The 23,957-nt window shown below is 47.8% G+C and overlaps 11 protein-coding genes across 11 annotated transcripts; 6 read left to right on the forward strand and 5 right to left on the reverse strand.

Moving 5' to 3' along the window:
- The first annotated feature begins 3,044 nt into the window (after positions 1–3,044).
- K441DRAFT_651889 (LexA/Signal peptidase) lies at positions 3,045–4,112 on the forward strand. The gene is made up of 3 exons (XM_067647275.1): positions 3,045–3,660; positions 3,730–3,880; positions 4,045–4,112. The coding sequence occupies exons 1-2, from the start codon at positions 3,187–3,189 to the stop codon at positions 3,871–3,873; spliced, it is 618 nt and encodes a 205-aa protein (XP_067509214.1). The 5' UTR covers positions 3,045–3,186; the 3' UTR covers positions 3,874–3,880; positions 4,045–4,112.
- On the reverse strand, positions 3,818–5,162 carry K441DRAFT_158611 (Isocitrate/Isopropylmalate dehydrogenase-like protein). Its single transcript, XM_067640241.1, has one exon. It carries the CDS (start codon positions 4,784–4,786, stop codon positions 3,905–3,907), a length of 882 nt encoding a protein of 293 aa, XP_067509215.1. The 5' UTR covers positions 4,787–5,162; the 3' UTR covers positions 3,818–3,904.
- A 477-nt stretch (positions 5,163–5,639) lies between these two features.
- On the forward strand, positions 5,640–6,627 carry K441DRAFT_535841 (glycolipid transfer protein; the record flags this gene model as incomplete). The annotated part of the gene is made up of 4 exons (XM_067642394.1): positions 5,640–5,787; positions 5,899–5,957; positions 6,070–6,188; positions 6,333–6,627. The coding sequence occupies 4 exons, from the start codon at positions 5,640–5,642 to the stop codon at positions 6,625–6,627; spliced, it is 621 nt and encodes a 206-aa protein (XP_067509216.1).
- Positions 6,628–7,877: 1,250 nt separating this feature from the next.
- K441DRAFT_158585 (uncharacterized protein) lies at positions 7,878–8,893 on the forward strand. The gene has a single exon (XM_067640240.1). The coding sequence runs from the start codon at positions 8,098–8,100 to the stop codon at positions 8,806–8,808; it is 711 nt and encodes a 236-aa protein (XP_067509217.1). The 5' UTR covers positions 7,878–8,097; the 3' UTR covers positions 8,809–8,893.
- Positions 8,894–9,432: 539 nt separating this feature from the next.
- K441DRAFT_601607 (MFS multidrug transporter) lies at positions 9,433–11,610 on the forward strand. Its single transcript, XM_067645233.1, has 3 exons — positions 9,433–10,268; positions 10,328–10,476; positions 10,532–11,610. Exons 1-3 carry the CDS (start codon positions 9,614–9,616, stop codon positions 11,375–11,377), a joined length of 1,650 nt encoding a protein of 549 aa, XP_067509218.1. The 5' UTR covers positions 9,433–9,613; the 3' UTR covers positions 11,378–11,610.
- K441DRAFT_158581 (uncharacterized protein) lies at positions 11,559–14,656 on the reverse strand. The gene is made up of 2 exons (XM_067640239.1): positions 14,353–14,656; positions 11,559–14,265 (listed from the first exon to the last, which is right to left on the reverse strand). Exons 1-2 carry the CDS (start codon positions 14,527–14,529, stop codon positions 11,740–11,742), a joined length of 2,703 nt encoding a protein of 900 aa, XP_067509219.1. The 5' UTR covers positions 14,530–14,656; the 3' UTR covers positions 11,559–11,739.
- A 579-nt stretch (positions 14,657–15,235) lies between these two features.
- Positions 15,236–16,890, reverse strand: K441DRAFT_702555 (phosphatases II). Its single transcript, XM_067653408.1, has one exon. It carries the CDS (start codon positions 16,524–16,526, stop codon positions 15,564–15,566), a length of 963 nt encoding a protein of 320 aa, XP_067509220.1. The 5' UTR covers positions 16,527–16,890; the 3' UTR covers positions 15,236–15,563.
- Positions 16,891–17,366: 476 nt separating this feature from the next.
- K441DRAFT_626683 (acyl-CoA N-acyltransferase) lies at positions 17,367–18,372 on the forward strand (the record flags this gene model as incomplete). The annotated part of the gene is made up of 2 exons (XM_067646140.1): positions 17,367–17,664; positions 17,773–18,372. 2 exons carry the CDS (start codon positions 17,367–17,369, stop codon positions 18,198–18,200), a joined length of 726 nt encoding a protein of 241 aa, XP_067509221.1. The 3' UTR covers positions 18,201–18,372.
- Positions 18,243–18,537, reverse strand: K441DRAFT_158716 (uncharacterized protein). The gene has a single exon (XM_067640242.1). The coding sequence runs from the start codon at positions 18,446–18,448 to the stop codon at positions 18,284–18,286; it is 165 nt and encodes a 54-aa protein (XP_067509222.1). The 5' UTR covers positions 18,449–18,537; the 3' UTR covers positions 18,243–18,283.
- Positions 18,538–18,871: 334 nt separating this feature from the next.
- K441DRAFT_626686 (uncharacterized protein) lies at positions 18,872–20,312 on the reverse strand (the record flags this gene model as incomplete). Its single annotated transcript, XM_067646141.1, has 5 exons — positions 19,800–20,312; positions 19,640–19,744; positions 19,350–19,583; positions 19,158–19,300; positions 18,872–19,103 (listed from the first exon to the last, which is right to left on the reverse strand). Coding segments are annotated over exons 1-5 (891 nt in total), but the record flags the coding sequence as incomplete, so codon positions are not given.
- Positions 20,313–20,976: 664 nt separating this feature from the next.
- K441DRAFT_651900 (amino acid transporter) lies at positions 20,977–23,133 on the forward strand. The gene is made up of 7 exons (XM_067647276.1): positions 20,977–21,223; positions 21,276–21,346; positions 21,412–21,525; positions 21,581–21,594; positions 21,669–21,737; positions 21,798–22,525; positions 22,579–23,133. The coding sequence occupies exons 1-7, from the start codon at positions 21,077–21,079 to the stop codon at positions 23,011–23,013; spliced, it is 1,578 nt and encodes a 525-aa protein (XP_067509224.1). The 5' UTR covers positions 20,977–21,076; the 3' UTR covers positions 23,014–23,133.
- The last annotated feature ends 824 nt before the right edge of the window (positions 23,134–23,957 follow it).

Consider the following 23,957-nt stretch of genomic DNA (forward strand, 5'->3'; position numbering starts at 1 on the left):
AATATTAATAAAGAGGAATCGCTAAAGAATAAGTTACCTAAGGGGGACCTAGGAAGAGCGACTGCCAAACTACTTAGAGTTATTTCCTTTTCTATTAGAAGAGAATCTGTTCTTTTATTACCAAGTTCCTATAAACCCTATTAAATAAGTTTCCACTTTTTTAAACGAACTTTCTTACGGATATGTTCTAAACGCTAAAGATAGGCGTAAGCTAGACGCTAAACTTTAAGGATACGTGCGGACTCTTCTAAGGTACGTTAAACCGTAAGCAGCGCCAAGGACAGCTTACTATTAAGCTTTATAGCGGTAGATTAAACACAAGACCCTATAATAAATTACTTAGGGAACTTAGAGACTATTAAAAGTTATAGGACGTATATATTTAGCGTTAAAAATAGAGCGAATATCGCAAGACAATTAAACGTTTGCTTTAGTACACTCTAAGTAGGAAAAGGGTTGTTAAGATAATAGACTCGCCATCGCGATATATACTAACCCCGCCTTTAAACAATAAGAACATAGAGATAGCATAATCTTACTAAGTAATAGTATTGCAGCAATAGTGCGGGTATAACGTTGCGCTTATAAGAAAGAAGGAGCTTTAGGTATTATAAGTAACAATATTAACTAAATTAATTAGACGGATATTATACCTTTAGTAAACGACTTAGAGATACTAGGTATCTTTAAGAATAAAGATAAAGAGGAGGGAGATGGTGTTACGAACGCTTTAAGTACAATATTATAACTACTTAGAGAGGAGTTAAAGGAAGCTAGTTAGTTAATATAGGCACGGTCTAGAATGGAACCCATGGAACTATATAATAAGGAATAGTAAGTAAGTTATATAATGTTATACGCAGTATACGCGGTATACACTTACGTATAATATATATAACATGTATATTACATACAAGGAGGATTTTATAGGAGTATAGTTGTGTATTTAAGGACCCTTAGTCCCTACCTAAATAGTTCCTTCCTTGTAGTAATTCTTAGAATATAATTGGAGTTAATCTATTGGGTAACCACTCCACCAGTTATTATTACGTTGTTAACTTACTTGCAATACCTATATACCTAGCCTATTAACAAGTCCACCGTAGTTCCTACTATAAGGCTCCGTTACAACTTACCGATTTCTAAAGTATATTTAAATATCAGTATAGTAACTTATAAATTCTATCTAATATAGCTACCACTTATCGCGTAAGTAGTTAGTAAGGCGCTCTTAAATACGGTAGTCCTCTATAAACTAGTCCTAGGCAGTAGTAAACCTCTTAAAAGACTTTTAGCTATAGCACTCGGCCTAGCGCTTTATAAAGTTATTATAGTGCTTTTATATCTTAATCTTTTCCTTATCTAATTAATTTACCCTTATAACCTAATTATCCTATATATACGTAAGGGCGTTCTTAGCTACGTGCTAAAGGTAGAGTAGCTAAGGAACTAACCAGAAGTATTACCGTAGTGCATTTTTAAGAGCTTGCTCTTTATCTATAATTATAACCTTTAGAGCTATATTATATTAAGAGTAGAGAAGATAGATCTATTAAATTATAAAATTATAGTCGCCTTCTGTTTCGCCTAGTAGGAAGTAATAAATAAGCTTAAAGTTCTACCTAATATTATTAATACCTACTACGTGTAGAAAGGGCATCTTAAACTTATTTATTTTGTAGGTGTAGGTAAGTAATAAGATATTAAAATTCTTCTAAAAGTATTTAAGAGACTCTAGATAAGCAAAGAATAAGTATTTAAGGTAACCGCGATTATCTTCCTTATACGCGAAGTAGTATTTAGATTTAAGATCGTCGCCTCTATATTTACTAAGAGCCTTAAGTAATACCTATATAGGGGGGAGCCCACTAAGTAGCTTCCTCTTATTTGCCTACTGTTTATTATAGATATCTTAAAGGCTAATTATAATGTCCTTCTTAAGCAAACTTATAAGTATTTTGCTAGGCGTAATACTACTAGCTAACATATTAGCAATTATCTTATTTATTTCCTTAGTACGCTAGCGGTAATACGGTAGAGCTATAGCATGCATAAAGGCTTTATAATTATAAGTTAGTTCCTATACTTCTACCTACTACCTAATTGCCGTATATATAAGGGTAAGTTTAAAAGGGTAGTCGGTTATACAAGAGCCAGTAAGGCGCTTTTTAGCAGTCCTTTTGTAGCTATTACTTTTAGCGCACCGGAGCTATATTTTGCGCATAGTAGGTAGTAACTGCTTGTTAGTTTTTAAGCGGAAAGTTATTACTATATAGCCCTGCCCTTTAACGAACTTGTGGATGTTATTAAGGGCAAGGCTTATATAATCGTACAGCTTTAACGGAGGCGGGCTGAGAGCTATGGTAGGTGTGGGGAAAATAGGGCAAATGCGAGGTGTTAATTTGGGTACGGGCGCGCGAACACACGTGACGTTCTAACGTGAAGAGGAAGGGTCTAAGCCTGTTTGGTGGGGGGTGTACGCGTATCAATTAGGGGGTGTACGGTTACCAGTGCCCATGATTAATTACTTGATAATAATTAACGTGTTCCACCAGTGACCTACGCACCCCAGTAAGCTGTGTAGCGAAAAACACACTAAAATCTAGAAAATTTGAACCTTTATATCTTAACAATAATCTAATAATAAATTCTATAAATTTAATCCTGGCCTTTTATATCTGCTTTAAGACTCTAGTTAAAGTTCTAGAGTAATACACTTAGCTATTATTAAGATATTAAGTTATAGCCCCTAATTTTAAACTAAATTGCTATTTCTCTAAAACTAGCTAATAAATTACTTCTAAACTTTAACTAAAGTCTTAAAGTGGATATAAAAGGCCGGGATTAAATTTATAGAATTTATTATTAGATTATTGTTAAGATATAAAGGTTCAAATTTTTTAGATTTTGGTGTGTTTTTCGCTGCGCAGCTTACTAGGGTGCGCAGGTCACTGGTGGAACACGTTACTGGTTATAATTATATTAATAATCAATCAATCGCAGGCGCGCCCGTTGCACTTGCCTGTCGAACACACTGATTCTTCCATGAGCAATGCATGCCAAGAAATTAAAGCTTACGTGATTATGGACAATTTCGCCCAGAGCTCGAGCTTCAACAAAACTCTCAGCTTCTGAAAACCTCATTTACATCTCAATTGATGCTATACATTCCTCGGATATCTCGAAATGGCCTTTTCTACCCTTCGCCCTCTTTTCCGCCCCCGAAACCTCCTCAGCAGTGGCTACAGTATCCTCCTTGGCTGCTGTCTGGTAGTAACTGTAACTGATCACTTCGTCGACATTATTCCCGTCATGGGCGAATCGATGTCGCCATCCCTCTCACCCTTATCCAAAAGCGCAGGCAAGCACGACCACGTCCTTCTCAGCCGCCTCAATCCTACCAAAGACCTAAAGCGCGGCGATGTAATCACATTCTGGAAACCGCACAAGCCCGAGGAAATTTCCATAAAGCGAGTTATTGCTCTCGAAGGAGATGAGGTGTGGCCAAGGGACAGGGAAAAGGGGACACATGGGGGCTATGGCGGATACGGTGAACGAGAGAATTTCAAAGGTGGGAGAAAGATTAAGATCCCCCACGGGCATGTCTGGGTTGAAGGAGATCATTGGAGAGGCAGTTATGATAGTAACGACCTTGGGCCGGTAAGTTGGGCCACTTCAAGGCGCTGTGGAGAGCTGCAGGAGTGCGTTGCTAACGGCCCGGCATTGTAGATATCGAAAGGTCTAATCGATGGCAAGGCTATTGGTATTGTGCGGTGGGGAAGAATAGAGGATATACCACAGAGGACTGTAAAGGGTGGAACCAAGGTTATCCCTGGAGTTTCACAGTTGCCGAAGGAGTGGGTAGAGGGATAGAATGCAGGTACTTCCACGTCTTTATCCCCATTTACCTACTCCCCAGAACATTTTCTATTTCCTTGCACACAGCGTCCGTCACATCCTTGGTGTTAGCCGAACCCCTAAGATCTTTGGTTTTTACTCCAGCTTCCGTAACATTTTCAATGCACGTCATTAACCCATCTGCAGCTTCTTCAAATCCGAGCCACCTTACCATTTCCGCGGCGCTCCAGAATGCGCCGATTGGATTTGCGATGCCTTTCCCAGCGATATCGGGAGCACTTCCATGAATTGGTTCAAACATGCTTGGATTTTCCCGAGTGGGGTCCAAATTGCTTGATGGAGCGATTCCAATACTCCCAGACAAAGCGGCAGCGAGATCAGATAGGATGTCCGCGTGTAGATTCGTCGCTACGATTGTATCCAGCGACTGTGGCTGCAATACCATCCTTACCGTCATCGCGTCGACGAGCATCTTATCCGTCTCCACGTCCGGATACTCCTTCATAATCTCTGCGAAGATTTTATCCCATAGCACCATGCCGTGCCTCTGCGCGTTGCTCTTTGTTACCATTGTCAGCTTCTTGCGGGACCTTGATCTCGCCGTTTCGAATGCAAATCGGAAAATGCGCTCAATGCCTACGCGTGTGAATATGGATACTTCGGTGGCGACGGTATTAGATGAGTGGGCGTGGGTTGTTCCGCCATGCCCTGCGTATTCTCCTTCGCTATTCTCGCGGATGATAACCCAGTTAAGGTCTTTCGTACCACAGTTCTTGAGCGGCGAGTTTATGCCACGGAGGACGCGGGTAGGACGTACGTTAACGTATTGATTCAGCGCATTACGAATGGGGAGGATGAGGCCCCACAGGGAGATATGGTCAGGGACGTCTATACGACAGAACTCTCCGTTAGCTTTCAAAACTTTCATGGCCTTCGAAAGTCTGAGAGGAGCTAGGCCATTGAATCATACCTGGCCATCCTACCGCCCCGAAGTAAATGGCATCGAATTTTCTCAGATACTCCAACCCGTCTTCGGGCATATAGTGACCCCTCTCTTTAAACGTTCGACTACTCCAATCAATGTTCTCAAACTCGAAGACAAAGTGACCCACTGTCTCAGAAAGTTTCTGGAGGACTTGAATGGCGGCGTCTGTAATGTCGACACCAATTCCATCGCCTGGTATGGAGGCGATTTTGAAGAGCCGCTCGGTGCCGCAAACATTGCTAGGAGACATGGTTTGGTAATATAACTTTTCACAAATAGATTTAAGATGTGAAGTCAGAGTGTCGGCGCAAGAACAAGGAGAGGAGAAGTTGGCCGGTTATTAGTAGAGGGATCACATCAATTGCCGACATAACGGCTACAGAAAGACGATGCCGTGGCCCGAAGTCCATGGCCAATTGCTAATACAGGTTTGCATAATCGAGTCTTCCGTCGGCTTTCCGTCTTTGAGAGGCCAGGCAGTCTAGGGCTATACCCGAATATTCCCGCTTGCTTCAGGCAGAGGCCATCACGATGCATGTCTTAGATGTTTCGGTTCTAGCTGTCCCTTTCTGTCCCTTAATGCCTGAGTACCTTTCGCTCCCAGCTGCCCCGCTCAAGCCAAGCCAAGCCACTGTAAACACACCACATTTTGCACACCGCCATCGAGCTTGGAGCTCCACATCCAAAACCCCCCATGAACATCGCAAGCTCTGTGAGGTTGCTGACTTTGCTTATACTACTGATCTTACTTTCACCAACACCTAAATATACCAAATCAAAGTACTCAATCATCGTCATGGCTACTGCAGCATACCCTCCAGGCGGCACCTTCTTCGACACCCTCAAGAGGAGCTTTACCAATGTTCCAGTCGACGCAAGCAAGAATAGTGCTATTTCGACGACTGAGTTCCTTGAGGCTTCCGAGAGTTTAGTTACCTTGTTTGGTGCGTCCTTCTACTTCCCTGGTCCTCTGTTAACAGCTACACGTGCCATGTGCTTTACCAGTAGCTTGAAGTTTTCTTATATTGTTGCACCACGCTGATGTGAACCTACAGACGTACTTGGCTCTGTCGCCTTCAACCCAGTGAAGTCGGACATGACGGGAAACGTAAAGGTGCGGCTCTTCAATTATTCCTTTTTCCGTTCAATTCCCTCGGCAAACGTCTCATCTGGCGCTACGTGCCGTCATTTACAGGAGAGCAACTGCTGAAGAGTAAATGAATTAGAAAATCCGTGACCGCCAACTTGCTGCCCCAGCCGATTCCTCTACCCTACAAGATCTCGTCAAAAATGAATTGAAAGAGAAGAAGCATACTGCTACTGAGGGCTTACTGTGGCTGACGCGGTATGTTCTCTCAAACGCCCCTCCACAGTTTTAAAGTACCCTGAGTGCCCTTTGAAAAATTTCCTTTTCCCCCTTGCCCATCCAACCATCTCCCTTATACCTGAAGCTGCCTAAATTATCACACCCGACTGATTCCACACACAGTGGCCTCGACTTCACGGCTCAAGCTCTCCGCCAAAATATCGATAACAGCACAGAAGAGCTCTCCAATTCCTTCCGTGCCTCCTACAGCAACACCTTGAAGCCACACCACTCCTTCATTATCAAGCCCATCTTCAGTGCGGCCATGGGCGCGACGCCATACCGTAAGGATTTCTACGCCAAGCTCGGTGAAGACCAGACTAAGGTGCAGGCCGAGTTGGTGCCGTGGTTGGAGTCGCTCGAGAAGGTTGTTGGTGTGACGAAGGACTTTATGGCAAGCAAGGAGGCAAAGTGGTAGATCCGAAGATTTCGAGGAGAGAATAGGTAGGTGCATACAAGATTGTTAGAAAATAAGGGGGTTTCGACATTCCTTGGCGTTCATTCCTATGAGGACCCTACTGATTGAGAAGAATTCATGAAAGGCGGAGTAAGGCGATTTTTGCAAATACTATTTCGGCAATTTTCGCACAACATCTCTGGTTGATGTCCGAAATCCTAAAGTTTGGTCAATTATTCGGAATTTGGCTACAGCCTCCAGACCAAGTCCCAACGAACTGGTTTGCTTCGCCATCCCTGCTAATTATACTCAAGCCTCTCTTCGAAGGTTACATGTCTCATTGGTCAGTGCGAAGCACACCGTCGAGCAAAGAATTCATGCTGAGCCCTTGAAGGTTTTCAACACACTTCTGACAGTCCCAACCTCGAATTCTGATTTTCCTCGACTCTCCTTCACGTCATGCTTAGAGTTTTTGAATCCAAGGACTACGAACTCTACCTTAATCATCTTTCGACCACTTGTTACATTTCCCAGTGTTTCCTTTGGTAGCAAGATTGGATCAATTGATCAACACGGCAATTCAGTTGAATTAGTCACCATCGGTTTGCCACTAGCAATAGCGATATATCATTGCTCTAGCCCACGTCCCTAAGGCCCCCCCTTCAGTATAACCCGAGCTACGCCTTACGGCCCTTTTACATTGTGCGGAAACCTCCAGTGTCATGATTAGCGTCTTTCGCCTATTTCTTCTCTCAACATTGAATAAGCATAGCCAAAAATGGCTTCGTAAAGCCAATTCAGGGGTCTCGCCAAGGGGCCAGTATCAACATAGAAAACTCTATGTTCAGGGGTTTCCGTTTCATACAAGTTGACTACTAGACAGTTTCATTGAATTTGGTTTTGATATATTCTATAGACTCAGTTACTTTGACTTCACAGTTGGTTCTTGTTCTTATTTGCACCAAAGCTCCCTTCATTTCCTCTCTCTCGCTGTACTCCACTCCGTTTTTCATATCTACAGGGAAAACGCATTGCAGCCATGGCCTGTACATTCGACTCTCCTTCTTTAACGTCCCAAGTGAATGGTGCTGTGCCCACCTTTGCTTTTTTCTCGAACACGAATCATTTCGAGATCCCGGCTTCTTTCACCAGTAGTTAGCGGCTCCCTTTTACTATTCATAAGAAATGATCAGCTAATACGAGGATAGATGGAACAAAATGTTTCACTACTAGCCCTGTTGCATTGAGCACCTCGTTTGTGCCGGTCTTTTTAACGGGTTCTTACACCTTTACTTGCTCTTTCCATTCAAAATCAAGCCAATCATCTATCGACTGTCCAACTTTGCCCGATAGCGCTATTCCTCCAGGTATACACACAATGTTGTAGCTGCTAATCCTACGTACACACCATTATCTACCACAACTTTCCTGATCTCAGCGACACCAATCACGGATACAATCTACGAAACGATCACCAGGTCGTCTTCTGCTATGCCTTCTTCTACTATGGCTTCTTCCAACAGTTGGAGCACTTCTTCGGCTTCCACAGCCACCCTTTCTTCGATTGTTCCTAGCACGCTCTCGGTATCAGCTTCTTGCTTCACGTCAACAATCGCTCCGAGTTCTTCCAGTGCCAATTCAAGCAGCTCCACCAGTTGGAGGAGTCTATCGAGTACGATTGAAAGTACTACGTCTAGCAAGGTTCAGAGCACTACGTCCAGCAGAGCAAGCAGCAAGAGCCCTACGAGCACTACTTCAACCAGCAGCCCCTCTGCAACTACAACTAGCGATCCGCCTGGATCATTGGTTTGCCCTGATGCCAATGGGACTACATACGAGGCCAGAACTGGAGCAAGGTATGTTGTAGAGTGCTATTACGGCCGGTTCAATTCAGACATCAAATACGTTTACACATTCGGGTTGGACAAATGCATCGAAGCATACGAGCAGACTGAGGCATGCGTCGACGTCTCATACGTGCCCGGGTCGGCATATGACAACGGGATTTGCTGCCTGAAGAGTGCGGCGCAGTGGGGATTGCTGAAGATGGATGTTTGGGGCGCTCGCAAGCTCCCGTCGCCGTCTTGCCCTGACTCGAACGGCATGATGTACACGTTGGCGTGCGGAGCAGAGTATGCATTGAATGCTACATTGATCGAACGGGCGGGGACATCGCGACGGGTGCTTCGCCTGCGTATGTGACTAGTTTGGAGGCTTGTGTCGCGGCGCGTGATCGGACGAGCGGGTGCGAAGACGTGTCATGGGTGCTAGGCAACCCAGGCCCGAAGAAAGTGGTGGAGAGCCCTGTTTCCAACATCGATGTATGGGCCGCAGTTAAGCGTTCGGAATGCACGACGACGGCGATAAAGGCTATGGTGGCAATGAAGAGAGATACAACGACAACGCCGTCTTTCGGTTCCTGGACAAGATTTTATGTACACAACGACAGTCACTACAACTGCAGGTTAGTCCTATTGCGGTGTATGAGAAGTGTTTTGAGTACGGGATGCGCCGAGGTGGTGCAGCGAATTATGCAGGATACAAAAAATAATCACAATGAGTTTGTAGCAATATTTAAATGCCGATATCGGTTGTAACGGTTAGTCACAGTGCAGGGATCGGCATCTCGGCATAGGACCGGCCGTTCCTCCATGCTTCATAGAAGCCATTGGGGCCACCGGAGCCGGCCCTCTGTTTCTTGAACCCATTGCACGCAGATGCAGCTGCCTCCAGAATATGACCCAATGGGAAGAAACGATCCTATGTTCCGTTCCTCCATGTCGGAAATAACGGCGAAACCCTACGCCATCACTTGCAAAAGCTGCACTCGAGGAAAGGACGGCAGAGAATTCCATGAGGCAGGCAATGCCCAATTCGCCCGCCATGTCGCAAATGTCCACCATCAATTCGATTCTTAACCTTCCTCCTCCTTTAACTCTCCCACTTCTCTCTAGAGTTCCTCGCTCATCACAATCTCCGGTCCTGTATAACTATCCGTATCTCGAAAATGGTTAAGGAAGATAAAGACCCCAGACCACCACACAACGGACCATCTGCCTCTTCCACTTCGACCAGCCTAGTCTCGACGCCTATCTCACACGAAGTCCCAGGCCTCACTCCAGATTTAGAAAAAGCAGAGACGATACAGCCCAAACCTACTCCCTCAATATCTCGAGTTCAATCCACCCTTTCTACCATTAGATCTCGACGGCCAGTCCCGCCTTTCTCACACCCCCTCACCTACACCAAAACAGGTCCCGACGTCATTGTCGAATTCGACGGGCCCGACGATCCCTACAACCCACTCAATTGGCCGTTCAAAAAGAAGGTCATCACTACGGTGCTGTATGGCTTCACAACAATGGGTTCCACCTGGGCGAGCAGTGTCTACTCGCCTGCTATAGGACAAATATCGGAGCAGTTCCATGTCGGCGCCGAGGTATCCTTGCTAGGTCTATCGCTCCTGCTGTTTGGCTTCGGAGTAGGCCCATTACTGTGGGCGCCATTGAGTGAGGTCTATGGAAGAAAGCCAGCAGTGCTAGCTCCTTACTTCATCGCTGCTATATTCTCGTTTGGAACCGCGACCGCAAAGGATATCCAGACGGTGCTAATCACTAGATTCTTCGCTGGCTTATTTGGAAGTGCTCCTGTTACGAATACTGGTGAGTATTACCCTTTGGAGATGTCCAACGTTCATAACCAATTGGTGATATATGTGTAGGCGGTGTTCTGGGCGACATTTGGCCCCCCGAAACTCGTGGTATAGCTATTGTAGGCTATGCCATGGCAGTCGTGGGAGGGCCCGTACTAGGTCCGATTGTCGGCGGAGCTATCGTCCAGTCCTATCTACGCTGGCGATGGACAGAATATGTGAGTTATTTGTCAATAAACTCCTGGCATCTAATCCGCTTACTGACCACTTTAGGTCACCGGAATCATGATGATGTTCATCCTACTACTTGACATTCTCATCCTGGACGAGTCTTACCCTGCTGTTCTCCTCGTCTACAAGGCGCGCCGCCTGCGCCACGAATCCCAAAACTGGGCTCTGCATGCCCGCCACGAAGAATGGGACATTTCCATTCGCGAGCTCGGACGCAAATATCTCGTTCGACCATTCCAGATGCTGCTAACCCCCATCTGCTTCCTCGTCGCGCTGTACGCCTCGTTCGTGTACGGAATCCTCTACGCCAACCTAGCGGCCTTCCCCATCGTATTCGAGGAAGAGCGCGGCTGGAACCAGGTCGTGGGCGCCCTACCCTTCTTAGCGCTACTGATTGGAATCCTGGGCGGTGCCGTGGCGAACGTCCTCAACCAGAAATACTACTACAAGCGCTTCATCGCCAACAACCACCGCGCGGTGCCCGAGGCGCGCCTCCCGCCCATGATGTTCGGCTCCGTCTTCTTTGCCGCCGGCCTCTTCATCTTCGGCTGGACCGCCGACAAAAAAATCCACTGGATCGCGCCCAACATCGGCGCCGTGTGCGTCGGCGTTGGCTTCTTCACCATCTTCCAGGCCGCGCTGAACTACTTGATCGATACGTTTCAGAAATATTCGGCGAGCGCTGTGGCAGCGAATACCTTTTTGCGTAGCGCGTTGGCTGGGGCATTTCCGTTGTTCATCCCTCCGATGCTGCATAAGATGGGCATTGCGTGGGGTGTGAGCGTGTTTGGATTCGTAGCGGTTGCGCTGATTCCCATTCCGTATCTTTTTTTTATTTACGGTGAGAGGATTAGAGCTAGAGGGTTTTGGTCAAAGGAGAGCGTGTAAGCGGGATAGGATGGTCGGCTCTGCATTGCATGATTACTTTGTTGTTTTGCTTTGATCTTTTAACGACTTGATGGCTGACGCAGCGGGAGTTTTGGGGCATATTATGTGATTATTGCATATACTGGGTGTGAAACTAGAGATATCCGCTGCTTCAATGCAGCATGGCGCAGGTTGATTTAGAAATTAGACCTTCTGTTATTCGAATGTACAATACTTCCAATTATCCAACTCCCTTTCGCAAGTGAGCCAACCAATGATCCAATGCAATCCTAACCCTAACCACCAACGCCTTTACCAAACCCAGTGCTTTTTGAAACTCCCAATCCAATTCCCATCCACCAATCAGCGACACAAAGCTCTCCTCACCCACCGCCCTTCGTTTCAACCTCCTTCCCACCCTTCCTCCGCGCCGCCCCCTTCGGCTTCTCCCCACCCTCCCCAGCACCATTCCTCCGCCTCGGCTGCGCAGGTTTCTTGCCCTCCTCAGTACCCGCACCAGCACTAGCTTTCAGCTTCTTACCCCGTCCCACAGCACCACTACCCACCGTCGCTGCCGCCAAAGAAGCCGTCCCAGCCGTAGGACCAGCCACCTTGGCCGGCCGGCCGCGCTTGCGCTTCGTCGGAGCGGCGACCACTACCATCGCGGTTGCGGTTGCGGTTGCGGTTGCGGGTCTAGCTGGCGCAGGACTCGCTGCAGCAACATCCTTAGCGGCAGCGCCTCTGGCGGCGGTACTGCTGCTAGCAGGCACGGTGGGGGAGATGGCGAGCTCGTTGGTTTCGCCGCCGCCGTCGCCGTTGTGGGTTTCTTGGGCGGCGACGGTGGTGGTGGTGCGCTCTTGGGCCGAGTATGTTTTCCTGAGGTGCGCGTTTAGGGCTGTGGCGTGTGGCGTTAGGATGATGCGCGGGTCGATGGGCTTGAAGCGCGTGGGCGGGTTGGCGGCGGCGGCGGGTGCTGGAGTTGGAGCTGGAGCTGGAGCTGGAGCTGGAGCTGGAGCTGAGACCGGGGCCAGGGCTGGCGCTGGAGTGTCCGGGACTGTGGAGGTAGTGGTGCTATCTTGAAGATGGTGAGGTTTGGGTGACGGGGTGTCGAGGTGAGCGCTTGGTGTCAATACGTTGGGTGGTGGGACTAGTGTCCTTCTGATGGCTTTTGGCGGGTTTGTGGCCCGCTGCGTTTGAGGTTGAGTTGTGGGCAACGAGGTTCCAGAAGGGTGTCCTGCAGGGTAGTAGGGATATGGTGGAAGGGTACTATGTGATTGCTTCAACGAGGGATCCTGAACAGGATATTGATATGGACTCTGAATTTTATTAGAGCTCCGATCTTGGCCTTGAGTACTAAGCGGGTTTGGGTTGAGGAATGGACTCGGTGGAAGTTTAAGTCGCTGTTGGTCTGGCTGTTGGTTGAGATTCTGATCTAGATCTCGTAGTCCGTTTTGGGGACGCAGATTCTGCTGTTGGCTGGAGTGCAGATGTTGAGGCGATACCGCAGTTTCCGCTCGCGGTAAGTTTGAATGTCGACACCCAGCTTGTGGATGGATTTCTTGCCCAGGCTTGTTTAGTTGCGGGCCGAATATATGCATCTGGTTACGACCTTGATTCTCATCGCGCAGTTGACCTTTCCCTGGACTCACCCTGCTGGCTGACAGGAGTGCCTGCTTCGATGGGAAATCGACTAAATTCAGTCGTGAGATCGGATTTGAGTTTTGCTTTAGGGGTGATTTCTGCAGTGAAAATTCATTCTGCTTCGGCGTGCGGCTTGCCGTATGAGTGTAAGCCTTTGTTACAGTATTTGTTTCTTGAAATGGAGTAGAAGAAACGTGCGGGGGTCGTGGTATTGGTTCTGGTGTTGCGCCTGTAGACGGAGGCGAGTTTGAGGGAGTCTCCAATGGCATTGTAGCGTTACTCCGCTGTGAAGCTTGGGCCGGTGTGCTAGGTTTTGGCTGCTCTTGTTGCGGTCCTTCTACAATGCTGCTTGGTAAAGGTCTAAAATATGGTGTTACATGCTTCATAGAAGCCATTGGGGCCACCGGAGCCGGCCCTCTGTTTCTTGAACCCATTGCAGAAGTTGATATGCCTCCATGATTATGTTGAGCTAAGTTCAAGATGTTACGCTCGACTGTAAGAGCACGCTGTGCAGAACCCGGTGGATAAGTTCCTGCATCTCTTAGCCGTGCATGATGTACCGCTAGGGCATGGTCATATTCAGGGTCAATATTTCGAGGTATAGGCTTACGGGGAGGCGTTGGGAGGCGTCTAGGCTTCTGTTGCAGATCCTGTGACGGTCCACTGATATTACCACCAGTCAGCTTATGTAGGAAGTTTTGTGCCGGCACACTTGGAACAATTTGCGCATGGAATAGCTGTTGCTGCTGTGGTTGTGGTACTAGCAGGTTTTGATTCGGTATGAATTTGTTAGCCACAACGATAGTGTCAACATGTTCAGCCTGTTGGAGCTGCGCCGTTGCCATCGACTGCGGTATCTCAGATGCATCCCTTTTTTCTCCTATGTCGTTGGCTTGATCTGTGCTGTCTCGCTCACTTCCGGAAAAGGTGACCTTGGTCTCTCGCAAAAGATGTCCCCACTGGCCAAGCAAGCTCGCTGGTAGGCCCTCTTGCTGAAGAAATTTAAGCGCGTAGCGAGAAGCGCCCGGGGGAGGAGTGTCAGGGTCTATTGCTTGATTGGAGTTTCTAGCCTTCATCTTGAGGATATGGTACGGTGGATTATCCCAAATGACTTTGTTCTCTTTCATAATACGCTCTAAAGTTTTCCCGTCCAGATTGAGGAGACATTTAACTGGGTAGTAACCATCAAGGTAGAGGTTGTTGGATTCGCCATGAATCTGGTCGATGATCTCGGCGCGAAGTGAGGGATAGAGGGAGCGAAATGAAATCTATATAGATGTTAGTTTTCTTAACTCTAGAATATCTGAATTACCTTCTCCGCTCTAGATATAGCAAAGAAAATGCAGTGGTCCTACTGATTCCTTTATCTCCTCTTCCTCCTCGCTTATTTCCATGTTATTTTGAAGGTTTTCGTAGTCGTCCTTCTCGTCTTCTGACAGATCCGGAGGGAAATTGATGAGTGGAGAACGCATGGACAAATGATCCACAGTCTTCTTCCACTTTATAGTATCGCCACTAAATCGCTCACTCATCAGCCTGCCAATCCCGTGCGGTTGTACCTTTCCCTGGCCACTATCAATGCTTTGGTTTTGGCCTAACGGCAGTGTTGGGAAAGCAACCGATCGACGCGTGTATGCACGAATAGGTCGAGCAACTGGCTGCTCTCCGGCTTTTGCATCTCTCCCAGACCCAGGGGGTTTGCGTCGAATTACGGAGTGACTGGATTTATCCTTAGTCAGATACTTGATGTTAGTCATATTTTTGGATCCGCAGAAGTCGCGACGGTGGGCCTTGCAAGGTCGATAAGCTCGGAACTCTGGGTTGAGGATAGGAATTTGTGAATTCGAGACGGCTGATTTGCAGTAGATGAGTGCAATATTGATGCTTTCGTAGCACGACTTACTTCCTCAGGCTCAAAATCAGATTCCGGCAACGTGTCCCAGTCTCATTATTGTAGTGACGATGAGTGGTGAATCAAATATTTGACGTGAATACGCTTTTGCGATATTGTAGCAACGGCTCTTGACACTATAAATCCTAAGTGACAGATAAAAGACGGTATTGAAAAGAATGAACTTTAGCGTACTTCCTAATTCGGTGAAGCGCTAGATACCAGTGGCAAATGTTTTCTTCAGCAATGAAGGCTAGCCGTCAAAACAATGTCCTGTGGGATTTCTGCGCAGAGATATCATCACCACCAGCACGATGCAACAAGAAACAATGAAGTTAAATATGCATATGCATATGTACAGCTCATGGTAGGTCTAATGTAATAAAGACAAGCGTAGAAAGGTCCTCACTTTTCCACTTTTGACGTAACACAACACCTGTTGAGTTTGCAAAGTGTACCGCAGCGCAGGCTGGCAGCATTCATGAAATCTCGCCACTTACAGAGCGCCTTTTAATATGCTAGCAAGATTACCATTCCCTTAAACCCCAAGCACAACCCAAATAACGCCAGTTCCTGAATCCCCTATCAGAAACTATGCCAGGGTATCACAAGCATGAAGTAAGAGAGCCCGCCGATACCCCCTGAGAGTCTATCAAGAATATGTTATGATGAAAGTTAGTCTTGAAACGGAGCGAATTCCCTCCCAAGAAATCTTGCCTCGTCAGAAGCATCCGCGCCGTCATCTACATCCATATCATCTTCATAAGCTGTGTCCAGTGTTCTCTTTTGCCTGGAGAATTGAAGATCACCGTTAGAAACCAATTCAGCCGATTGGTTCCTGGGGGACAAAACGGAGGGTCGAGCACTGTGATTCGACTGAGCAACTGAGCGCTTGGCGATGAGAATATCCCAGTAAGACTGAAGTAGATGTTTGAGAGCATCGTCAAAGTTGACGCAGAAACGCTGGGCCTGACAAAGCTGCATCGCCTTGACGTAGTCAATATCATCCAACATTTCCATCAGATAAGCAGCCACCACAGTAGCTGATCTTTCATTGCCCGACTCGCAAAAGACAAGCACTTTGCCCATTCGAGGGCCTTCAGGACGCGACTGGGCAAGACGGTGAATGAAGGAGAGGTGTTCGTTGATCTTTCGTACTGCTCGAGGAAATGCGGCGATGAGGGCCTGGTGATTTGGGACCTCAATTGTACCCGTGTTCACCCCAGCATCCTGAGCAGCCTTGAAAGCACCGACCATCCCAGTCTGTCCCGGCCTCACAGCTAGTAGCATGGTAATGCCTTCCTTTGCCAAGAAGCTTTTGTCTTTTGCAGCGACCATTGGGCCAAGGTACAGAAAGGGTAAAATCATTTGTGCCTGACGCCGACGCTCATATGACCACTCCAGCAGTGCGTTCCTCTGCACAATTCCGCTAAAATCGACACCGTTGAGGAAGCTGACGTCGATCCGGCCATCGTCGGGCTGGATAACGCGTTCAATCTCGACGTCTGGGATTTCAGCTGCGAGGGTTGGTGGGGGTATGATAATGCGAGGAGGCGTGGGGAGTCGGTATGTATACTCTTGGAATCGCTTATGCGAGTAGGATGTGTCGGACATGGCGGCCTCTTCATGAGACGCCATCTCCGGCAAAGTTGGATAGGCGAGGGGCGTCTCGAGGCTGGACAGGGATTTAGAGCGGGAGCGGCAGTGCGTTGATAGAGGAGCGGGGAAGCGAAATACGAGTCTGTTGAGCGAGCGTGAGAGTATGCTGAAGGAGGTGAGTGAATAGATGGAAGCAGGATCGAACGGCAGAGGAGTCAATTCATCCTCCAGGCAGCAAAGCTGAGGCGTGGTGGGGCTAGTCAGGAAGCTTGCAGGACAATGCGAATATGGCAAAGCGAACGAGACATGGGCAAATTTACACAGGCAGTGAACAGTTTGGTGGAGTGGGTGGAGGACGTGGATGGCGTGGATGGCGTGGAGTGCGAGCGACGGCGTCTCATCATCGTCACTGGGCAGCAGGCCCGTTTTGCGGTCGACATGTCGTCCGAATTGAACCCTTCGATGGAGCTTGATGCGCTAAACCATAACTGGCTGCTCGCCTCGCTCCAGCGCCGGCTTCTGGTGCCGACGGCGCGTGCGCGCTACGAGAGCCACTAAAACCTCCCATCAACAACGGCCAAGCGGTTCGTTTCATCATTAACACCCCTGGAAGAACTCCAATCGCTGCCCGAGAATTTTAACCACCAACGGCGCCATGGGAGTCCTCCTTGTCACAGAAAAACACTCCTGCAAGTGGCTTCGTGTAGAAGAACTCCCGTGCATGACCACGGCCATTTCATTCCACCATGCATGCTGGGGTATAGACCCTGACACGGTAGATAATGGCCGCTCTGGCGCCTCTGTTACAGATGTGAATCTGGTCAAACTACATTAAGGACCGCAGAAATCCTTGTACCATTCAACAATCCTTCTACCAACATGCCAATCCGGGAGGCTCGACTCTCAGACCACTACGCCATGGCTGTTGTCTTCGGGAAAGCCTTCTTTAACGAAGACCTGTTCGGCCGAATTATTCATCCCCACAGGGATACTTACCCAGACGACGTTACGCTGTATTGGCTTCGCAGAATCAGGGAGCACTGGTTTGACTGGAGGAATTGTTTCCTTGTCGTTGTCACTAAGGACTGTGATGGGAAGGAAGCAATTGTTGGCGTGGCAGAATGGACCCGGCAGGGTGCTGGTTCCAAAGTCATGAAGTTGAGCATGCTCGATCCACGTGCGTTACCGTTTTACCGTGTACCGTTTATCGTTTACTGTCAATCCTTATTTTCATGTCTGCTTTTATTCCCGTCACAGTTCTCACGATTTGTCCCGTGTCGTACAGGAAATCTTGGAAGACCGTTATTCATGGCGTCCAACCGAATCTCGGCTTATATTTGGCCCAATCGTGCGGCTGACCCGGCCAAGACTAACATCCTCGAGCGGGCTATTCCCTACTCAAAACACCACTGGTCTGGTCCCAGAGCCGACAACTGGTATCTTGATGCCCTCGCCGTGCATCCGGATTACCAGGGCAAGGGTTATGGGAAGAGTCTCGTGACGTGGGGTATCTGCAAAGCAGATGAGGAGAACGTGCACGCGAGCGTCATGTCGTCTGCGGGTAACGAGACCTTCTACTTGCGATGTGGTTTTGAGGAGATTGTGGGTTGGGCAACCGAGGGGGAAGATAATCCTCTGGCTGGTGTTGCTGGGGGTGCAATCCTATTCAGGGCTCCGAGGAAGGCTACTGCGGGACTAAAGGCCCGGAACTGAGATGAATTGTGATCAGAGCTCGAGCCAGAACAGGGGTAGGCGGGATATGGAACGAGGTTTTCTTGTCGCGTTTGAGATGCAGCTTAGCCCTGACAAGTGAATATACATTTACAGGGTACCCAGGTATTTACAATCAAGAAAGAAAAAAAGCAAATCATATTGTCATTACAACGGCCATCGCCATTGCTACAGTAAATTATGAAACAGCACATTTGGGACTCGGCTACTCTGTGCGAGTACACAAACATAACGTTTGTCAACGCGCCAACTCCAATGTACTTGCGTTCTACGCAATCTATGACTCTTTGAATAATATATAGCACGCGATTCTAAACTGGTATAATGGAGTCTATCTATTGCGCAACTCGCAAAGTCAGGTCTTCAACGACCAGGACGTCCACGAAGACTTGCAATCAATCCCTCAGTCAATTACTTTTTCCAGCCCCAGGCTGGATGAAGTCGGTACGAACATCCCACTGCACATCCCGACGGATGATCATCTCCTGTGATTCATGACTCGTTACGGAGGAATCTTCCTGCGGGGTTTCGTTTGGGTGATAGATACTCGTCGAGTTCTGAGTGCGGTCCGGCTGAAGACCTACCGCTGCGGGTGCTGATTCGATAGTTGATTTAACCGACTCTCCCTTAGCCAAGGACTGCATCTTGTAGCTTCCTCCGTATCCACTTGACCCGTAAGGATTAGTAGCATAGGTTACTGTCAGCCCTAGACCTGTATCGAAACTCTTGATGAAGGATCTGAGGCAAGGAATAGTAGCAGCAATCAACGAGTAACCCAGCTCGGCTTGCTGAAAAATAATAGCGGCACTGATGCTCACACCGGGATTTGAACTGTGCCTGCTTTCAGCGAAAAAATGGAGGAAGAGGATTGAGAGAACAGCGACCCTATATAATAGTTATATTTGTTCGTTCGTTTTAGGAGAACAAGGGACCTCTTACGGTAGTCTAAATGCGAAAGCAAACACAACCCTCAATTTAAATCCTACGCTCATATGAACATTCCACACTAAGTATATGGGAAGGACAGCCAGGAACACCTCCGTAATCACATCAAAGGCAACAATAACCTTGTATCGAAGAACCTAAAAACCGTGAGTAAATGGGCCCACAGCAAAGCCAAGGGAGACATACCCAGCCCACGCATTTGGTTTGCGCTGTCAATGGGGCATGGCCACTTGGTAAACAGCCTACGGATATGGCGAATATGGAAGCAATTCCCCACGTTATAACCGCACCCGCCAAGAAGCTGCAAACCCACCAGAAGGTCTTCATATCCCGCGTAAAGACACGTTGAATCAGAAGAACTACAGAGCATTTTGTGAGACCTAATGTGAAATATAGAAGAAGTTGGTTTGCGAATTGCGCCTAAAAACCTCGGTCGTTAGCGGGTTGGAAGAAATTCAAACCTTAAGCCTACGTACTTTTGTCATTTCAAAGTATTGTCTGTTGTCAAGCATGTCTAGGTTTTTCCCCAGCCCCAACGAGAGGCCAACTACTATGGGAATTAGTTGAAGCCCGGCGAATACCTGCAAATTTCATCAATGGATTGACTCTTCCACGCAGCGATTTTGGTTCCCTGACCTGAGCTGCAACCATGGCCCAGTCGTCCATGCCAAAGATATTCCATTTAATAAAGCATCTAGTGAGGAAGGTTACAGAAGAGTAGGTAAATGCCATAAAAGTGGCGATGTAGATCAGTCCTCCATGGTCGTCGGGAGTGATAGTGGAGAACCGATCGCCAGCAGGGACAGCAGCCATGACTGAAGAACGGATAGGCGAAAGGAGGTTCAAGGAATTTGACCAAGGACAAGGAGCGAGGTAGATGATAGATATATCCCGTGCTCGACGTGAAGCTCTCTCCCCCCGGCAGGGCTCAAACAGTCAAGCTTGGATAGAGCATGTTGTGCGTGGCGGAGCTCAGGACTCCGGTTTGAGTTCAGTAGCCCTATGAGTGGTCCCGGTATCAAGGAGAATTGAGAGATCACCAGAAAAGATGCCTTAACCGGATGCATTTTGTTGTCAAGATACGCAGTGCCGCCCGGATGTTATGCCACCCTGAAGTGATCCCCAAACCCGCCCCGACAGCAGATAGAGGTTGCGAGAGGGACGCAGGTCGAAAATAATAGCACGAGAAGCGAACCTATCACACCACACAGCGGCGTTGGCGAGGATCGACATGGCGCGCCCTCATAGACAATCCGCCGAATAGAGGACGATGGAGGGCGTGCGGCCCGTGCTCGATCTATGCCGACATTTCTTTTTCGTGCCGTGTCGGCGAGCCGTGGATACTGTAGGTCGGAGGCTGCTCGTCTATTCCGCTGCTTGTGGAAGAGCAAGTCACCATGCAACGCCTCAGCGCAGCCAAACCAAATCTCATCTCCCTTTCTCCCGCGGCTCTCCCATCAGCCATTGGAGCCGTACTGCACTCTTTCCGTAAATGCTCGTCACCCTCATGTAACTAGCTTGAAATGGTGCCAGCCATGCCCTTGTAACGCCATTGTCCTGCATCTCCATGACCGTGACAAGATGCCCCTGGGCGCATTGGCCTTCCCCATTCACATTTTGTGACGGACGCAACGTCTTTGGATGCTTCACACGAAATGGTCCGTTCACCGCAATCACGAACGCCTAGGTGGCGTATGTTGGAGCTGCAGTCAAACCTTGAGTTTCTGTCCGAACCTGGATTCCCCCGTCAGATGGCAACAGGGTTTGTTTATCTGGCCCGCCATTTCCTTTCGTCTCCGCTGCAGTCTTCCTGGAGACCAGAGTGCCGCCCCTCTTCCTCGAAGCCTTTTATTTCAATTCTTCCATACCAGTTTTCCTTCTCATACTAGCCTCCGTAATAACAAGCGAAAACCATGGAGGACACTAAAGGCGCTGAAGTTCGCGTCAATGGCCATGAAGATGCTGAGCTGCAAGGAGAGAATGTGGTCGTTTCCGAGAAGAAGGGCACACCGGACGATCAGAAAGACATGCATCGCATGGGAAAGATGCAGGAGATGAGGGTGAGTTCAAGTGGTTTTTCATGCATTCTAACCTAGCTAACAGCTCAAGTAGCGTAACTTCCGATTCGTCTCAATCTTTGGCTATTCTATGATTCTTATGGCCACATGGGAAACTGGATTGACGTGAGCATTTCCACTTTTGTAGCATCAGCATCAAACAACCCATAACTAATTGGATTCAAAATCAGAACTCTGGGCTTACCATTACTCAACGGCGGAACCGGTGGCGCAATTTTCGTTTATATTGCAACCGCACTTGGAATGTGCTTTGTCATTTCTTCCATGGCAGAAATGGCCTCCATGTAAGTCGGAATCTCTTCCTGATTCTACTAATGCTTGATATTAATGAGTAGATAGGGCTCCCACTTCAGGTATCCACAGTCCCAATTTCCGAAAACATCTTCGCATCGAATTCTTCAAAATGATACTAACTCCGGTTGCTCAGGTGGTCAATACCACTGGGTTTCTGAATTCGCTCCGAGAGAGCACCAGAAATTTCTCAGCTATCTAGTTGGTAAGAATCTCCAGACGCCATAATTTAATAGTAGATTTGCAAAACACTGACAACCAACAGGCTGGCTCTGCGTTCTTGGCTGGCAAACTGGAATCCCCTCGATTGGCTACCTTGCCGGCACTCAGATCCAGGGTCTCATTATTTTAAACAACCCCAACTATGTCCCCGAGAGGTGGCACGGAACTCTACTGGTGATCGCGGTAGCATCATACTCGATCATTTTCAACACCGTTCTTGCGAGGCGTCTACCCCTTATTGAAGGAATTGTGTTAATTCTCCATCTGTTTGGTTTCTTCGCAATTCTCATTGTACTCTGGGTCCTCGCTCCACGGAGTAAAGCGAGCGACGTTTTCGGGCAATTCCAGGATAATGCCGGCTGGGGCAATGTTGGCCTATCATGTCTTGTAGGCATGCTAGCTCCTATCTTCTCGCTACTGGGCTCCGACGCTGCCACCCATATGTCTGAAGAACTCCGCGACGCCTCTTATACACTCCCGAGGGCGATGTTATGGACAGCTGCCTCCAATAGCGTTCTTGGCCTCATCATGATCATTACGCTCTGCTTCTGTCTTGGAGACGTGCAGACGATCATTAGCACCCCAACTGGATATCCCTTCATCCAGGTGTTCTATAACGCCACGGGTTCAAACGTAGCCACCTCGGTGTTGACTTCTATCACCATCGTCATGTCGATTTTCGGCTGTGTGAATAACGTAGCTACCTCTTCACGCCAGCTGTTCGCTTTTGCACGTGACCATGGCGTACCTTTTGGCGACTTCCTCGCATATGTAAGTCCTCAATGTACTCTCCCAATAACTAGCGTGCTAATTTTTTAATTCAGGTGCGTCCTGGCTGGGATATTCCTCTAAACTCGGTCCTCGTATCCTTCGTCATTGCTATCCTTCTATCCCTCATCAATATCGGCAGCACCGTGGCCTTTAACAGTATCGCCTCTCTCGGCACGTGCGCGCTCCTCTCATCCTATATCATCTCCTGCTCTTGCATGTTCATCAAGCGATGGCGCAAGGAGCCACTTCTTCCCTCCCGCTTCTCTCTCGGCAAATATGGGCTTGCAATCAACGCCATCTCAGTCATTTATCTCTCGGTTGCTCTTGTGTTTTCTTTCTTCCCCGTGGCGCCGCACCCGACGCCAGCCTTTATGAACTGGAATATTCTTATTTATGGCGTAACGATTATTTTCTCGCTCGCATACTTTATGTTCCGGGGAAGGCACCAGTATGTTGGGCCTGTGGAATACCTGAATAAGAGTATGTAGGAATGCAATCGCTATAATAGGTTGAGGATATCTACAATACTCTGTCATTCAAATGGACGTTAGTATCGCCTTTCGCATTAGGTTATGTAGAAACAACTAAGCGCAAATGACTACCTCGTTACATTATAACACATTTTACTACTATGATATGGAAGAATGCATTGATTCTTAATACATTTAAACCCACTACATCCTTTTCAAACTATTTGCAGGACAGATGAGGCGAAACACTCAAAGAGTTAGTTACAACCGAGAGGCCATAAGCAACAGCAGCAGAATGAGATATTCAGTAACACTTGACTGAAAAAACATGGTACAATGCCGGAGAACAATTAAATGTGTGTATAGCGATATCACTATCATTCCAATGCCATATCAACTACAACCGGATCCTTCACATCAAACTCTCTCTCTTGCAAAACTGTATCTCTCCTGGAACGTATCTTCGTCGGCTCACTTTCCGAAACCATGAGAGACTGGAAGAGCTCCTCGGCCAATCTACCTTCCGTTAAGCCGGCTCGTAACTTAGAATCCTCTTCTTTTGGATCTTCATCTTCAAGCTCCAACCGTCGCTTCCCAGTTCCTTCTATGAAAGATTCAGTGTTCGCAGTAATGAATGAATGAATAAATTGACCACTTATCGCATCGTATTCATAAGAGAGCTGATTTATCGCGATATGAATNAATAATTGCGATATTGTAGATCACCAGTCTTGGCATGGTGTTGTACTAAATTGTAGCAGTCAAAGTCTCCACAGAGGCCTCTACCCCCCTTAGCATTCACCAGTAGCTCTTTCCTCCAACCTCTTACAACTCCTCCCCTTACCTATGACTTCAGGCACTCCGATCGCTCAATATTCGCTGATCTAAGCCTCATGTGTTGCTAGGTGATTGTCCTTCGCGCTCCGGAAAATATTCGGAAGCATTTGACTCTTGCGTATACA

The sequence above is a fragment of the Cenococcum geophilum genome, assembly GCF_001692895.1.
Source record: "Cenococcum geophilum 1.58 unplaced genomic scaffold K441scaffold_3, whole genome shotgun sequence".
Taxonomy (NCBI): domain Eukaryota; kingdom Fungi; phylum Ascomycota; class Dothideomycetes; order Gloniales; family Gloniaceae; genus Cenococcum; species Cenococcum geophilum.